Genomic DNA, 17905 nt, shown 5'->3' with positions numbered 1-17905 from the left:
GTGAAATGACATAGAATTTTATTCCACATAAAGATATGAGGATTTTCCATTTTAGTTTTTCATACATATCATGTTTTAAAGAAAATAACCTCAGAGAGTTAAGGCTACGTTATTTAAGCTGCTAAGACAGATATTACACTGATATGCAGATTCTGACTTTCAAAATCGTTAAGGTCAAGTCTGCATTGAAGACTCATCCTCAAATGCAAATATTAAATCAAATATTCAAGCCTAAGGATAGATTTACTTTTCAGATTAACAGGCATAAAATAAAGAAAGGTAGCAAGCCCATTTCATAAAGAAAATTCAGTGGCTGAAAAATGTGAGAAGTGTTAAAAAATAACTAATTATATAGGAAAAAAGGATGTTCTTGTGTAATCTGGTCTTCTATGTATTTTAAGGGGCCAGACATAGACATATATGCATGTGCATGCATACACACACACACACACATACCAGATAGAAAAGTTTTAAAAATGTAAGTCACTGCTTCAATAATGCTAGGATATAAAGTATTTCTAAACGGAAATATGTTCATATTTTTCCATTCTGGCTCTTGAAAAAAGTATTTGTTGTTAAAATATATTAACTTTCACTTCATTGAGGAGGAGCAAAAGGTCATACTGTAGTCAAACCAATTTTGACTTTTATACACACATCCTTGAATATAGAAAAACCAGGCATTTATATGAATTGTGTCTTTCTCTCTCTCTTCACTTAAATGCTCATTTATTATCAGAAGAATAATATCTGGGAGGCATTTTAGTCTAAAAAAAAGTAGGATGCTTCCAAGGTCAATCAATGGATTAAAATCTGACTTTTCCCAATGTTTTTCTGATATTCTATATGTCATCCAAATATGTGCTTGGATATCATACGGGACAACTATCAGTGGAGAACAAATTTGTTTTAGTAGAATGCAATATCCTTCACCAGTCAGATAAATATAATGCATGTCACCAATCTAGTCCTTTGCTTCTCCATTTCGCAGCAGAATTATATGATAATTGTTCTCCTTTTGTTCATTTATAGAGTACAGGTTCATCATTACTGCTCTTATTTAGGAGGTATTAAACATCATCCCAGCTATACTAATCAAACATATAAGGATGAAATATATCCTGTCTCTCAGAAAAAGGAAGAGATAAATGATTAAATGTGCTTTACTACAAGGCAACCTTAGAAAGCCATACTGACCATGTTTGAATATGACAGTTCATCTAGTTAATTCAAGGATTGGACTATAAAAAGCACATCTATAGCTTCCTAAATAATTTTATTTTTTGTTGCTTATTTATTTACAAATAGTTAAACCTTTTGCAATAAATGGTTAACATCCCCACCATCTTCACTTCTTTCTCTTCAGTCTAACTTTTTCTTTTCATCCTAGATTAAGAAAGGCAGCCTGCTGAAACATAAACACAAGCCAAGCTTTGAAAATAATGGGTATGGCAAGGCTGAAAGTTAAGCAGGGTTATAGAAATTTCTTCAGAGACCCAGTTAGTCTGGTGATTAAGGCACAAAGCAAGAGACTAGGAGATTGTGAGATCCAGTTGCACCATAGACATGAAAGCTGACTGGGTGACCTTGGGCCAGTCACTCTCTCAGTCCACAATATGAGGTTCAAGCAACAAGCAGATTGCGCAGTTCTTGTCATAATCAATGGACAAACACCTACGTAATCCTCCCCCCAAAACAGACTGTGCACTTGTGGGAAAATGCTATGAGGAAAAAAAAAACCAACCGTTTCTTCAGCTAAGTCTTGAATTTCTAATGGGTCATAGAACTAAGCCCTGGACAGAGCATGACTAATTTACCTGAATTTCAAATGGGAGAAGTTGGTTCTTATGAACAAGACAAATTAATTGCATTTTATTTTAAGTACCTTGTGAAAAATGACTGCAATAATTCCACAGGGAAAGAAATCAACCAGACATCCCAAATCATAGGTAATGTTGTGCACAGAAGCTGATGCATGATTACAGTATTCTTCTGCTTCATAAACTGAGAAAAAAATGTATTACAAATTGAAAGACCATAAAAATCTAGGATGAAATTCTTGAGTTTTAACTCCAAAATGCTTTTATATTTTTTTCCCAAGATTTCCTGTCAAGGTTTAGATTGAGATGAACTCCAATTTATACAGATTTATAGGCAGTTTAGATGTTCATTGGTGCAAACAGTGTGGGTGGTTAGTGGGTACTTTACTGATCCTTACTGTTGTGGGTGATATATAGGTGGCTGCTCCAGCAAAAAAAAAAAAAAAAAAAAAGCTTAAATACATTTACAACAGGACAGCAAAAACAAGCAAAAATTTGCATGCCACATTAAAGGATGCTTAATTGGAAAATAATAAAAATAATTTGGAAAAATAAAAACTGAAAAATAGTAATTTAAATAGAAATAGGCTGCCTCTTAACAGCGTGGTACCCTAGGACCGTGATGGCGAACCTATGGCACGTGTGCCACAGGTGACACGCAGAGCCATTTGTGCCGGCATGCGAGCTGCAGGTAAACTTACCTCACTGCGCATGCGTGTGCCTCACAGCTGATTTTTGGCCTTTTTTGGCATCCCAGAGGCTTCAGGAAGGCTTCTGCGGGCTTCTGCAGGCTTTTCAGGATGAAAACTAGGCCCGTTTTGTCACTTCCTGTTTTTCCGGAAATACCGGCAGTGATGAAACGGGCCTACTTTTCAGCCTGAAAGCCTGCAGAGAGCCCGCAGAAGCCTTCCTGAAGCCTCTGGGATGCCGAAAATCAGCTGTGAGGTGCAGTGCAGGTAAGGGGATGGTAGGGGTGGGTGGGGATTGTGTGTGCATGTGTAGGGGGTGTAGGGGGGCACACATTGCCTTCTGGTTGCTGGCATGCGAGTACGAGTGTGCAAGCATGCACACAATTGTTGGCACAGGAGCCCAAAAAGGTTAGCCACCACTGCCCTAGGATTTCTATGAGTCTCTCAACGAACCCAGATACTACCTAGTGAAAAAGCTGCCAAGCTTGTGCTCTTACTTCTCAATATTCTTTATATCCATACCAAAATTAGATCGGGTAGAATCAAAGAGAGGAGATCCCCTTCCATTAAACTGGAAACAGATCCTACTTCACATGACAAAGGAATTCTGATGAGCAGAGAAGGGGGAGCGGAGAGTTTCTCCATATTATAAAATCACCAGAGGAAATAAACATTATTCCAGCTTGGAAAAAAGAGTGGAAGATGTAGAAAAGAAAGGCTTCATTATAATACCTGCAAATGCTAAAGCAATCTTCTTTTCTATGAGAGAAAGATAATTAAGGTATTCTTGCCTTGACAGCACAGAACTGATATAACACCACCTCCGAGGTGGGAATGAATTACTCATTGTTCAGTTTTCTAGGCCAGTTTTTCTTTTGTCTGAAGGATTATTTCCTTAATTTGTATTTAAATTTCTAAATCGCTCAGTGGGGTGTTCAGTAAAACAGAAAGAAGCAATGTTTTGAAAGCATGAGGACATATCTGATGTTTGGGGGTGGGGGTGGGGGATGAAGGCTTCAGAGGACAGGTTGAAGATAGGAAGTAAGTATTACTGCTGTGGGCAGTTCCAACAATATTTATTTATTTATTTATTTATTTGTTTGTTTGTTTATTTATTTATTTAGGCAGGCTTAGGAGGAATTCTTGGGGTTTTTCTACTCTTTAAAAGAGTCAAAACCTGGCAATTTTGGTTAGGGTCATGTTTAAGAGGCACAGAAAGTTGACTTGGGAATTGCAAACGGCCTCAGTTGTCCCCTCAGTGATATATTCATATAAAGATCGCAAAACAATTCTTAAAACAAATACACAGCAATATTCCACCTCATCTTAACTCTCAGCAAACTCTTTGCAGGATAGCTGCACAGATCTCTTAAATATAGGGGGAGCCTGATTGATTTTTGGCATTAAAATTTGGAATTTGGGGAGGATATTCCAAATCATTCCATGGTATAATTATAATTTGTATAATTTGTAAGCCATCTGGAGGTGACGGTGTATGAGTTGAATGGCCATATGAATTTGTTCAATATATAAATTGTTATTATTTAATGTTATGATGAGAACATGACAGAAGAGAAAATAAACAAATTAATCAAAACAACTAATTAATCTTGATGTTTAGTATATATGGTGGCTCCTAAAGTAACATCTCATTGGTAAGTTTTGGGCACTCTCAGCACTCTCTTACAACTGTCCTAGAAAATGTTACAGGTATTATTTGATAGTGCTTTATCCAATAAAGTACCTAGTGCTTTTCAATGGATAGCAAATACATACACACTGCACGTGACAATTGGCCATCATAAAAGAAATTGGCTTTGTGAATCGTCCATAATCAATTGTAGAAAACATGATCCACATGAAGAGATGCTCTTAATATTTTATCTTAACATTTTATGTTCTATGCTTGTTCACAGTACTGCTACTCTAAAATAGCTGGTTTTTTTAAAAAAAAAATCATGTTAAATAAATACAAAAGCAACCACCCTCCCATATCTTGACTACATTATGGAAGATAAATGGGAGTTGCCACATTAGTTACTCTAATATTTAATGAGTGGCAGTTTCTCATTATCTGTGGAATGAGTTTTAAATAGCTTCTCCATCAGGCTCTAGAAAAATCACTGTATTCCTAATGGAAACATATGAAAGAAAATAGGACAAATGAGTCACCAGAAAATGATAGAGTGCACAAAAGTGGCAAAATATGGAAGAATAACACATGACATTATCTTGCTCATTATGCATATCTAATTTGGAAAGCAATAACTAGAAATTTTGATTTAGCAATGAATTTTAGATCAAGATATTAAAAATGATAGCACAGAGTGATACATATGCTCTACACAAAAAAACAAATAAAAACATTAAGTCTACGTTCTGAATAAATGGCTAGATATTTTGGGAGATCCCAAAGTAAAATCTTGATTTCATTGTGTAAATACTAGTGATAATATACAATACATGATGAGCGGCAGGGAATAATCAATAGAGGCATCACAAAACTTAATAGTAGCAGCCTAGGAGAAAATTTCATTGATGAAAGCAGAAAATAAAAAAGAAAGAAGGAAATTTTTCACTCTTAACTCTGGCAGCGTTGATCACATGGAAAACTAGGCATTCAATGAATTTTTTGCACTAAGTTCTGGTAGCCAGAAGGACAAGGCAGACCAGAGGGATTGTCCCCCTCCTTCCCTTTCCCTTAGAATTTTACAGGTTGCAACTTCTGCTTCATTTTATTCTCGGTTGTTCCTATTTTATGTGCCATAGTGAGTTGCCTGAGTAAGCAGTAGCGGTTACTTATGTCATCTCCTGGAAGATGGTTTTGATGTCACCACCTACCCATCTCACCAACCTGACATCATCTCCATTTGAATACAGAATAGAGAGCAGCCATGAAGCATAATTTTGTTCTTCCTCTCAGGCTAGGGAATTTGGAAGAGCTGCCGTAACATAAGCGTTAGGCTAGTTAGTATATTATCTTGGCAAGCCTTGACGTTGTAAAGTAAATACAATTAGATATCCTCCCCTGGCTCACCAGACCAGAAGTATAAAAACAAAGAGTAATAACTCCAGTTCATTTTAAGAAAGAATCCTTCTTCTTGCAAGTTTGGAGTGCTTACAAGTTGTGCAGTAGTTGTTTCAGTGGGGTATTATTATCCTGTGCTTAATTAGTTTGCCTGCTGCAATCTTGGCAACAAATTCCAAAAAAAAAAAAAAAAAAAAAACTCTGAAAAGCTATCTTGATTTCTGGAACTCATTATTTTGTCTTAGAGGAATAAGAATCTTTGAATATGACTCATAAAGCTACAGATATGCAAGTTCTTTTCTTTCAGACATAGACGTGAATGTCCCTTAGCTGTGTAAAGTTGTATGGTTTCCTGGACTGAATCCTTTAGTTACTAACAAGGATGGGGAGCTTTACCTAAGAAGCCTCATTCAGTCATTCATTCATTCATTCATTCATTCATTCATTCATTCATTCTCTATAACTGTCCAACTCAACCAAGTGATTCTGGGAGGCTTACACTTCTAAAATTCTAAAACAATTAAAACAATTTAAAAGATGTTAAAACACTAAAATAAAAAATAAGTAAAAAAATAGCACCAGCACCAACTAATAGTGAAGCCAAGTAACAGGACCCTTCACACATTCTCAGCCCCAGGCCTGGATACATAGCCAATTTGGATTATTCATTTGGATTACTTAAAGTCTTCACAACTTCTCTAACTATCAAAAACTTAGGTAAATGTTCAAAATCAGCATTTTCTTCAATATGTGCCTCTAATTACTGAGCACTTCACATAGAGCTACTTGAAAAGACTTCAACATCCATTGAAAGAATATTAGCCACTGCCGAGTACATCTACCATATTTTCCTTCAAAAATAAAGGAATGCTTTCAAGTTTTTTTTTGTTTTCTTTGTATTTTATTTGAATTATTTCTCCTAAAGATTTCAAATAACCAAATAACTGAATTATTTAAGAATTTTAGAATCTATTCAGACCTGCAATGTATCTTAGAAAGCTTAGCACCCCTCTGAAATTATACAGTTAAAGACTAGTTGAAACAAACACAGGGTTTAAATAAAACATATTTTCCCTTATACCTTCTTAATTTCAACAGTATATAGGAAAGCAGAAATATTTTCTATACATTTTCCCCATAGGAACCTAAGCTTCATGAACACCTGGAAATATAATAATTGGTACCTTAATTTTAAGATTAATTAACATATTATTTAATTTAGTTTACCTTCAAATGCACAATTACTTTTATTAAGTTGTAATGAATTAAAATTAGTATATTATGCAAGAAGGGGTACATAATGTGACAGATACTATTTTTTTCCCTTGTATAGTTAAATCAGGACATGGAGGAACTGATAATGAAGGTGACTGCTAATGTGATGCAAAAGCTTTCTCCTCGAGGTCATATATTTAAAAGAGCTATGGACAGTAATAATAAATGCCAGTTTTAAATCTGGAAAGGATCTGTATCAGCCATCCTCAGTCGTGTAAGCTGGGGTCACAACTCCCTGAATTTTCAGCCACCATGTTGTCATCCTTAACATATCTAGACAAAAGCAGATTGAGGATGGTTGTCCTCTATAGTTTCATGCATGCAACATTTATATAAAATTATTTTGACGCATAAAACAAGTGCTAGTAATTTCAACAGAACCTGGACTGTGCTGGAACATCCTGGTGAAGCTGTGTTTGGTTGAAGAACTGCAATCAGAAACTTATTTTTATTTTTGGATCCAAAACATTGTACAACTCTAATATTATCTGTCTCAAAAAAGGGTTATCTAATGTGTATTAAAACGTAGAAACAAATAGGTTATTTGCATGCATTAATTTGCATGGAGTGAGGATTACATTTCATTTTAAACTGTCATTACTCAGTTTGGGATATTTTTTAAATATGCAAGTTGATTATTCTTTGTGATGTTCTACTTTAAATCTGCATCTCACTTAAAAGAAAAAGCTATGGCATTTTTAATAATCCACCAACAGTATGAAAGCTTATTTCAAAAAACCGATGATGTACAATTGTACATTTATGAGAATATTCAATCATAAATCTGTAATAATTTGAAAACAGTGAACTATTAGTAGTTGAGGGTGACTCATTTTAACTTCTAAATCTTGATAGGGTACTATATTATCATTGTTTATCAGAGCTTAAATTAATCTTAAATAAGTTCTTTTCTTAAGTTGGTCTTCATTTATTACTATTTCCTCTCTCTCTCCCTCTCTCCCTCCCCCCTCTCTCTGTGTGTGTGTGTGTGTTTGTGTGTTTTCATACTGCAATTCACACAGCTGCATTTATTCATTAATAGTTAGCTTTGGGTTAAGTGTGTGCTGAAGAAAGCGCTTGAACCAGAATTGATCTGTTTGAGATGAGCCTGAATGGACTGGGAGAAATTACAGAGCAATTGGGATTTTCCTCCGAAAAGACAAATAAAGCAAGGCCAGATGGTAGATCTGAACATTACAAGACTAGTCTCAAGTGTAGGACAAAGAAACCGAACAAACTGCAGAGATTGCAAGGCATCATATATTGCTGGTGGAAGCAGTACACTGGCCTGGGAGAGAGGGAAACAATCTGAATAAGTATGAACTTATTTACAAACACTACCTCGTTTAAATATTTAATAGACATGAGGTGCCCCTGTTCAGATTCCATGTAACAATTAAGAAAAAACAATCAGGTGTAAAGTCATAGCAAGAATAGCAGCAACTCATAAATGGCGGAGTGGTATATACCATATTCTTCTTTCTTCCTTCTTCTTCTTCTTCTTCTTCTTCTTCTTCTTCTTCTTCTTCTTCTTCTTCTTCTTCTTCTTCTTCTTCTTCTTCTTCTTCTTCTTCTTCTCCTCCTCCTCCTCCTCCTCCTCCTCCTCCTCCTCCTCCTCCTCCTCCTCCTCCTCCTCCTCCTCCTTTTTAAAGGCTTCATCAGATTTGTTTCATTGTGGTATAAATGAAAATATAGAAATAATGAAAAACTGCTGGCTGCTCTTTGGAGGATTCTGAATCCAGAATTGGAATTGAATGACATCAAAAGTATCATTTTGTCCTAATAAGCCCAGGTTGTATGAATGATGCCATCATGGACAGGTAGTCCTCAATTTACAACAGTTCATTTAGTGAGTGTTCAAAGTTACAACAGCACTGAAAAAAGTAACTTATGACCAATTTTCACACTTATGATCTTTGTAGCAGCCCCATGAACATGTGATAAAAATTCAGGCACATGGCAACTGGTTCATACTTATGACTGTTGCTATGTCCCAAGGTTGCAACCTTTTGCCAAGCAAAATCAACGGGGAAGTCAGATTCAAGTAATAATTGTGTTACTAACTCATCAACTGCAGTGATTCACTTAACAACTGTGGCAAGAACAGTCATAAAATGGGGCAAAACTCATTTAACAAATGCTTCGCTTAACAAAACAAAAAGTTTGGGCTCAATTGTGGTCGTAAGTCGAGAACTATCTGTACATATACAAAAGATACAAGTCTTTGGTTGCAAAACTACACTCTCCATCTTGTGGACTTTAACTCTCCTGAGGCTGTGTGTGTGTCAAACTCTGATAATTTACTTATTGGGCAACTTATTAATGTGAAGGGTAGATAGAAACTATAAAAACATTGCTGAAGTGCAAGAAAACTTTAATTATGATTTCTGCCGTTTTAACTTGTCAGCATTTCTCCCTTGGAGTGGAACATGATGATGAGGCGTCTCTCTGTTATTTGTATAAACTGGAAAGTGTCCCAGTTGGAAAAATGCCATCTAAGGGTTTCCCCCACCCCTGTGAAATTACTTAGTCCATATCCCAAAGATGGATGGGTCAAAGTAAGCAGATAGAGAAACGTTATAAAAACTATTTTGCTGATCAGTCTTTACCAACCAAGCTAGTCTTTTTCTGCTTCTTCTTCCAAGGAAGTCTTGCCAAGTTCAGGAAATAACCCTGTGCTTCAAAAAAAAAAAAACTAGATAAGGAGCCTATAGTCTCTCCTTTTGAATGTAAATGACCTTTCCATTCTTGGTATCAGTTCAATTAAGCCTTTGCTTTCCACGCTCAGTTTACTTGTATCTTGCCTCCTATCCCCATTGAAAGATTTGTTGCATAGAACTTTGAGAGCAGGAAATGCTCCTCATTCTCACAAGCATGCTTTTGTTGATATGAATGCACAAATGTCCACCTCATGACCAATTCCTCTGGCATCCTGAGAGGGGAGTTCTCTTCCTTCATCCAAGGTTGGTTCTAGGTGATATGATGGAAGCTCCAGTTCCAGCTCAATGTCTCTGTTTTGTAGGGTGCCACAGGACTCAGCTCTTCCTTTACTCTTATTTAACATCTTTACAAAACCATTGGGTGAGGTTATCTGCAGCACAGGACAGGGCAGGGTTAACTGTCGATAGTATGTGGATAAAACTCAGCTATACACAGTACGTCTTCCCTGAACCATCACAGTGGTGCTATTGAAGTGTTTACTCAGTGCATGGAGGCTATGTAGATCAAGTCCAGAAAGAATTGGTTTTGGCTCATCCCCGATGAGACTGAAAAGCTGTGGGTTTTAGGGCCTCTGGCACCTACCGACTGGATATCATCTAACTCTGGATGGAATTCATGCTCCCCATAGAAGAACTGGTACACAATCTGGGAGTTACCTTGCTCATGGGTCTTGCTTGGGCTGGTGGTAGCGATGGCTAGGAAGACCTTTCCATAGTTATATCTTGTGCACTAGACTGAGAAGCATGACTCAGAATCATCCATGCCTCAGTAATCTCTCAATAGGACTAATACATCACACTATCCTTAAATGGCATCCAGACATTTCAACTATTTAACTATTCCAAAACACAACAGCATATGCAGAATGCCATGATATGCCCATCTAACACTACTACATGAATAATACCGTCTCCCAGGTAGCTTCTAGGTGCAATTCAAGATGTGGGTTTTCCTCTTTAAAGCCCCACATGTCATGGGGCAAGGTCTTGTGGCAATACCTATCCCTGATGGTTTCTTTCGTTCTTTCTTACTTGATCTTGCAGAATGGGCATGCTCCAAGTTACCTGATGGGCCCCACAAAGGATGTTGTCAGCCCTACTATGTAGACCAAGCCAAGAAATCAGTTCTACATGAAGGTTAAAACTACGTTTATTACTACTGGTTATAGCGACAGAATTTTGCAGGACTGTGCTTTTATTCTTCCCATCCCTTATACTTATGTGAATTCAGAAGTTGTCTAACTGAGCTTTGTGCACGTGCCCTTTTCATGTTTTGGATTCAAACCACACTTTTCCACCTGTTGTTCTGGTAATGGATTGGGTCTATTACCTTCTTCACTTCTTACATATGATTGAACTGTCATGACACCTTGTCTTTTGAAACAGCCTCCCCCTGAAATACAGGCAGCCCCTAACCTCATTGGTCATTCAAAAGGTTGCAAAACTGAAGCCTAGGTTGTTGATGGAACTCTGGCACGGATGTAATTTTGTTTGACATTGATAACAAACATATTAGGCAACTTGATCCAATTTCTTTTGAGTTATATTGTCATTTTTTGATTAGGCTTGGTGTTCACTGCCCAGACTTCCTTGGGAAAATGGGCAGCTCTACAAATGCAATAAATAAATATATTATACCACAAAATACATTCATTTTTCCACTGTGCTTGTTTGAATGCTATATGCTGATGCAGAAGGACCCTGCTCTGAATTATTCAAAGCTACAATTTTAAAAACTGTGTTCCATGCTCATTACTGATAGATCCAGAAGAATGAAAAGGAAGCATTACCAATTAATGCAGTGATGTCATGCAAGAGCAGTACGATTCTATAATTCATTCTTTGTTGAAAGATGAGCAACCCAAGAGGGTAAAACTCAGCTGGAAAAGATTAAATTAGGTATCAACTCTCTGTTATTTCAATTTGTGTTGTAACTCCTTGATTTTTAAGTATTAATGAAAGGTTAAAGCACTTCTAAAAACAACCTGCCTAGAAAAACTGCAGGTACTTATCCATGTCACCATTAGGAATCAAGACTACAAAGCAAAACAAACAGCAAACACACAAAAAAGACCAGAGTGCCCAGCACAATCCGTCATAAATGAAGAGGATCTTCCCTCAGCTCTGCCTTGGATAGTCAATTTTGTTTTCTTTCCTTTTGAATCACACTGCAGCAGACAGATCAAATGCTGCTGTCATGGAAGCAAGCGTACATTTATGGATGTGAGCATTCCCACAGATATGTGTCTCGCCATTCCCTATGACCCACACGATATTTTTTTATGGGAAATCTATAACTGCAGTTGAAAATGCATGCCATCGATCCCCGCTGGCAACTATGATGCCAAGTGGTTCATTAAAAAGGCTTTTCTAAAAGACATCCCAGAAGTACTTATCTGACATCTGGCCTTTAAAGCTTGAGCGTGGGTTTTCGTAGGCTTAACAGAAAATATTGCTTTTTAAAATCCCCTTTGAGGATTTGGTTTTTCTTAGCCAGTTTCGTGATCTGTACCTTTTTCCTTGCCCAGGTTCTCTCCTCCATCTGCTGGGCTGCTTGGAATTATAGATACTGCCTCATCTGTTTTGAAAAGAAAGGATAGATATTGAGATATAATTTGAATCCAGTAATGATTGTAAATGGTTACACCTGCACTGAACGATATAGGTTATGCATTTCATTAGCTGAAATCCCCTTTTCTTTTCTTTCGTGGAACAATAATCAGAGTGCGATTTGTAAACACATTCAATTTCCATACATATTTAAATGGTCAGGGGCACAGGGTACCAACATTTTGTATAACTGAATTTCAACTTCTACTTAAGAGTCATTCTACTTTATACTAACTTTGACTGAATATTTAGCTTTATCCTTTTTTTTTGACTGTGAATAGTAGCAAACTCTTCCTCATTCTGTCCATTCTATTATTTACTCACCTTTCTGGGTTTTTTTTTTCCTTTCACAGAGGAAAAAGAGTTTGCAGAAAGTATTTTATGTTGCAATATAACTTTGCTCCTTCCTATAATAATCTTTGGTCTTAAAAGCCAACTTTTGCGGTTGCAATTTACAAAAGAAAACAGCCAATGTCTGAGATGGAGGAGGATATGAAGTTGTGTGGAACATTTACTCAGCCTCTAATTCTGTGTATGCATGTCTGTCTGTACTGTGACAGCGTGTGAATATATGTGTGTGTGTGTGTATGTGTATGTATATATGTGTAAACCTTCCAGGCAAAAGTATGTGAAAAATAACAACACTATAATAATAACAACAATGTGTAATCATTTGTTAAAGTCTTTGCTCACTGGGAAGAAACTAAATCTCAAACATAGATTTCATTAAAAACCCTCTAAGATAATTAATATTTTGAAAAATGGTATCTTCTGACTAAATAGAATAATTGTAATGCTCAAAGAAAAGAGTAAAAGTGTTTTTTTCATGGTAACAGATTATGTTGGGCAGATTAAAGAAATATGGCCCCTACAACAGTTAAGTGCCTCATATAAATGTTTCTTAAATGTTAGTAAAATATTCCTGGTTGGGGAGGAGAAAAGGCCCCAGTGAATCTTCCAAAGGATATCTACCTCACAGGGGCAGGTTCATCTAATATACAGTCCTATAGGAAGAGAAGGAGATCTGAGACAGAAACTCTGAATCTTCCTCTTACATTATACAACCTGAAGATAAAGCAGCCAAGAAAACAGATCTTAGACATATTGCCATACTTTCAATTCTCCCATATTTTAAAATGATGGATTTTTTTTCTCAACTGCACTCTCAATGAAACTAAAGTGTGTGACTGCACATGTGTGGATGCTGGCCAAGAAAACATTGAGGAATAATTAGAAAAGTCGAGTGGACAGAAAAAGCCCACCTGCCTCTGACTGTCTTAAGACAGCCTTGTGCTTGTGAATGAACAGCTGAACAATGGGAGCTGGTGGAATTATTTCGCAGAATTGGCGCAGCGTTTTGGACATAGTGCTTCTCCTCCAGACTGTAACAAGAGAACGGGATGAAGGGCATTTTGCTGTAATGTATATTCAACTCTTTAGAAACAGCCACAATGCACAATGCCACAATGCCAGTATACACAGATCGAATGGCTGAATAATGTAGGATGGATAGCCTGGCTGCTTCGCTCTATTGCATTGAGTGATTGGGCCTCTACTGCTGTAGCTCCCAGGTATTAATAAAAGTTTTCCAACCCGATAGAAACAGTTTCCGTAAAGGATGAGTTGTGGTACTTGAAGTAAATAAGTGCAAGCTACAGAATATAAGCCATTAACCCTGCTTTGGTCGGGTGAGTCAGGACAGGACATCTATGCTGTTTGAAGTACATGTAAATAAGCCAATCTGTCATGCAACACTCAGGTTCGTATCTTAGAGGATAAGGACATTCATAGCAACATTTTTTGTCCTTTTAATTATTTTGATCGTTTGGCTAAAGCCAGAGAATGAGAAAAGACCATCTCTTGTCTGCCTGCCTGCCTGCCCCTATCTATCTATCTATCTATCTATCTATCTATCTATCTATCTATCTATCTATCTATCTATCTATCATCTATCTATCTATCTATCTATCTATCTATCTATCTATCTATCTATCTATCTATCTATCTATCTATCTATCTATCTACAGATCTATCTATCTATCTATCTATCTATCTATCTATCTATCTATCTATTATCATCTATCTATCATCTATCTATCTATCTATCTATCTATCTATCTATCTATCTATCTATCTATCTATCTATCATATCTATCTATCTATCTATCTATCTATCTATCTATCTATCTATCTATCTATCTATCTATCTATCTATCTATCTATCTATCTATCTATCTATCTATCTATCTATCTATCTATCTATCATCTATCTATCTATCTATCTATCTATCTATCTATCTATCTATCTATCTATCTATCTATCTATCTATCTATCTATCTATCTATCTGATGTATGGGAAGCAGAAGAATTCCTTCTGACTATAGCATGACTTTTTTCTATTTCTCTTCAGTTTTAAAAATGCAGTTTCAATTGGAGATATACATTGTGTTCAGTTGGTTTTTTAAAAAAAATATGAGTTTCAACATTTATGTTGAAGTGTTGTATTTGCGTACCCTGGCTCTTTCTTCCTCAAAAGCCAGTAATCCAATTTGTAACCACTGTGTAGAAAAGCAGTTATTCAGAAGCTAAATCAACAGAATAAATGCAGCACAGTGCAGGTTTATTCCCAGCCAAAGAGGTCCTTCATCTCTTCATGCTTATTTTCTACACATTCTTGCCTTCCTTTGATGTCTGAACTTTATACCTTGCTGCTGTAAACACTTTCTACTGAAGAGGTTTATAGGATCTCTTCCACCTTAACAGAATGTGCTGTCAATTACTAACAGGAAACGCTACATTCCAGGGTTGGAAGGAATACATTCACTCATGATGAATAGTGCTCTTGGCTCCAATGGGAAAGCCGCACAAGCCCTGATTTAATCCTGTGGAAATGTACAAACCTTGTCAGTCGATAGCATCGACTCTGATTATTGCTCACCAAGATTTGGAGAGCCTGGATGATAGAACACTTTAATAGATCTCAGCATAATACAAACCTTCTTCTTGGCTCTGAGGCTCCGGTTCATCATTGCTTGGCTTCACTTCTGTGCCATTCTCACCTGCCAGATAAATGACAAGCATAGAGGGTTATAAACCACATTTCTGATTGTTAAGCAGACAAACTCAGTAGGAACTGCAGCCAACGTAGCAGGTTGATGGCACTACAATATAACAAACCCAACAAGGAAAGCATAGGTAAGCCAAAAATAAAGTGCGATTGGATCACAGGATTGGATCACAGGATTGGATCCAAATATAGGCCTTTTTTAGAACTGATCTATTAATTGGGTCATCACTAACTTCAATCCTAATGATTCTGAGGTACTGTATGAGTAAACCAGAATTCTCCCGCTTCTAAATAATGAATATTTAACATTCTTCTTCCCAGTATAATAGGGAATTGAGGATTCCAAAACATTTGAGAGAGTTGTCTTCAATCCTGGAAAAGTTGTATAAGAGAGTCAAAATGCTTTCATAGCAATTAGGATTCTACAGTATGTAACATAATTTGCACGTGCATTTTTAGGACCACTACTGTATATCTCAGCTACAAAAATCTAGAGGACCACAAGATGGTAGCATAAAAATAAGAGAGGCAGCTAGACTTTATTGCTATTTAGTTGTTGTCTGGAATTCTATTGCCCAAATATAGTAGTTATCAGATTTTTATTTTTTATTTGGCTGAAGTTCAACAGGAATGTCTATGCATGACTGGAGGTATTGCAGTTTCCCTCAATTTTATTACTCACTTTAGGCTGCTTTGAAAGTTCCATAATTTTTCTAAGTTAAAGTGATGCATCCATAAAAGGTGTAAGTAGAAAATGAGTGAAAACAACTTAAAACACTGCTGTTAGGTCAAATCTCTATATCTTTGATTCCCAAGCTTAAACAATTTCTTTCTAGAAAGGAAGAAATTCAAATGGACTTTCAAATGGATATATGCTGGCCTTCTACCAGATGACTTTTATTTGCCCTTAAAAGATTTTATTTACCCTATAAGAAATTCCCTGATAGACTTTGATCTTTATTTATCTGCTGTTCAATGTTTGGGTTGTCCAATTTTCTTGGGTTGTCCAATTTTACACATCTATTCCCTCTGCTTTTCTTCTTCCTGAAATATTGTACTAATTTTTCTTTTTAGTCATGAACTTTCTGTTTTGATTTATTCTGATTGCTAACTTTATGTTTGTAACAGTAGTAGTAGTAATAACAACAACAGGAATAATTTTATTTCATTCAGTTTCAAGGCTGCTGAGCTCTTTAACAGCTTCTAATTAAAAAGAAAAGGAAGGAAGGAAGGAAATGGAATTTGACTGGTTTGATCATTCCTATTATTTTTTCTGTTAATCTTCGGGAATTCTTTAAACTTGGATGGTCCCTCAGGCAATAGGGTTAAGATATTAAGTGAGCTTTTTCATGGGATTACATGTTGGCATGCCCTGTTTTGTATAGTTGATTTTCCACTGAGATATTGTGGTTTGTTCTATTTATTTCATTCTTGTAAATTACCCAGAGTTGCATTTTTGTGAGTTGGGTGGCCCTACAACTCTTTAAAGAAAGAAAGAAAGAAAGAATAATAATTACTATATTTACCATGCACTAAATTCCTCCAAATGCTTGTCTTATTACAGAAAATGTGCGACAAATTACTTTAGGGCTGTGTGAAGTAGAAAGGCAAAATGTAGGCCTGTGGCTAAATTTCTCTCACTGCATAATCCTCCTCCCTTCCTTCTACTGACATTCATTTTTCAGTATTTCAGATCCTAAACATAAAAGTAGTGCTTTGGCTCAATGATGTTTCATTCAGAAAAACAGCTTTCTAATCTCTATTATGAATGAGCCAGATGACCTGCTGTCACCTGTTCAGAGCACTGTGCTAGAAAGACGGTCAGACAGTAAGATGGCAGAGTAATTGCTTAAATCATATTGCCAAACTGTTACATGTTCATAAGAAAAAAAAATCCCCCTTCTAGGAAGAAAAGAGGAATGGTATAAACTTCTCTAGGAAATAAATATAACACATTGATTTACAAATCCTTTAAAAGGTTTAATCATTATCATTACCTTTCTTTCCCTTCTAGTCCTGCATAATAGTTATACCTCTCTCTGCTTCTATACAGTGTCTATATAATTGCAATGTATGCACCCCTTTCTTTTATCTTCTAAGGGTCTTAACATCAGAAAGGTACATAGAAATCTGGCAAATTTTGAGGCAAAGGAAGGAAGAAAAAAGGAAAGACAACTAGACTAAATAAATACTAGCTATCTTTGAATACGGTGTTGTAAATCATTCAAGAATATTGACTTTTTTTGATGCTGTTGATTAAAAGAGCCAGCAGGTGGAGCTGGCGTAGAGACATTTATTTTCTTTTAAACCCAGAGGCCCTGCAATTTTGATCTTCATTCTTCAGAGATCAGCTTCGGGACAAGATTCTCAGCTGGTATAAATCAGTGTTGCTGCACCACGTTCCAGGCCGCCATGGTGGAATCCCAGAAACTTTAGCTGGCTTCAATCATTGCATTACTGATTTTCATTGCCCTTAAACAAATAGCAAACAGTACTAATTTTTTAGGACTTCAGAGACCTTTCAGATTCTTTTTGGTAAACTCTTTGACATCTATAGTGTTGTGCAGGAAACAAGCAAAACTCAAATAAAACCATGTTCTAATGCAAATATTACTCGATTTTGGAGCATTATTCTTACCAGTCAAATGTTGGTTGCATCTTTTGTTGTGCAACAGTATTTTTTGGCAATAATGCT

General features: G+C 36.3%; 1 protein-coding gene across 4 annotated transcripts in view; it reads right to left on the bottom strand.

The window, feature by feature from the left end:
* Positions 1-17905, bottom strand: part of MACROD2 (mono-ADP ribosylhydrolase 2) — a 1127501-nt gene that overhangs the window by 89449 nt on the left and 1020147 nt on the right. For all 4 annotated transcript variants that reach the window (XM_026668493.2, XM_087948725.1, XM_026668495.2 and 1 more), the window contains 2 exons: positions 15140-15202; positions 12045-12110 (listed from right to left, as the gene is read on the bottom strand). In XM_026668493.2, the coding sequence (XP_026524278.2) occupies positions 12045-12110; positions 15140-15202 (129 nt within the window). The remainder of the gene's footprint in view (positions 1-12044; positions 12111-15139; positions 15203-17905) is intronic.

This window comes from Notechis scutatus, chromosome 1 (genome assembly GCF_049901735.1).
Source record: "Notechis scutatus isolate UNSWTSFEM ecotype Mainland chromosome 1, rNotScu1.2, whole genome shotgun sequence".
Taxonomy (NCBI): domain Eukaryota; kingdom Metazoa; phylum Chordata; class Lepidosauria; order Squamata; family Elapidae; genus Notechis; species Notechis scutatus.
The sequence above is the reverse complement of the archived record's forward strand: the minus strand, read 5'-3'. Positions and strand labels throughout refer to the sequence as shown.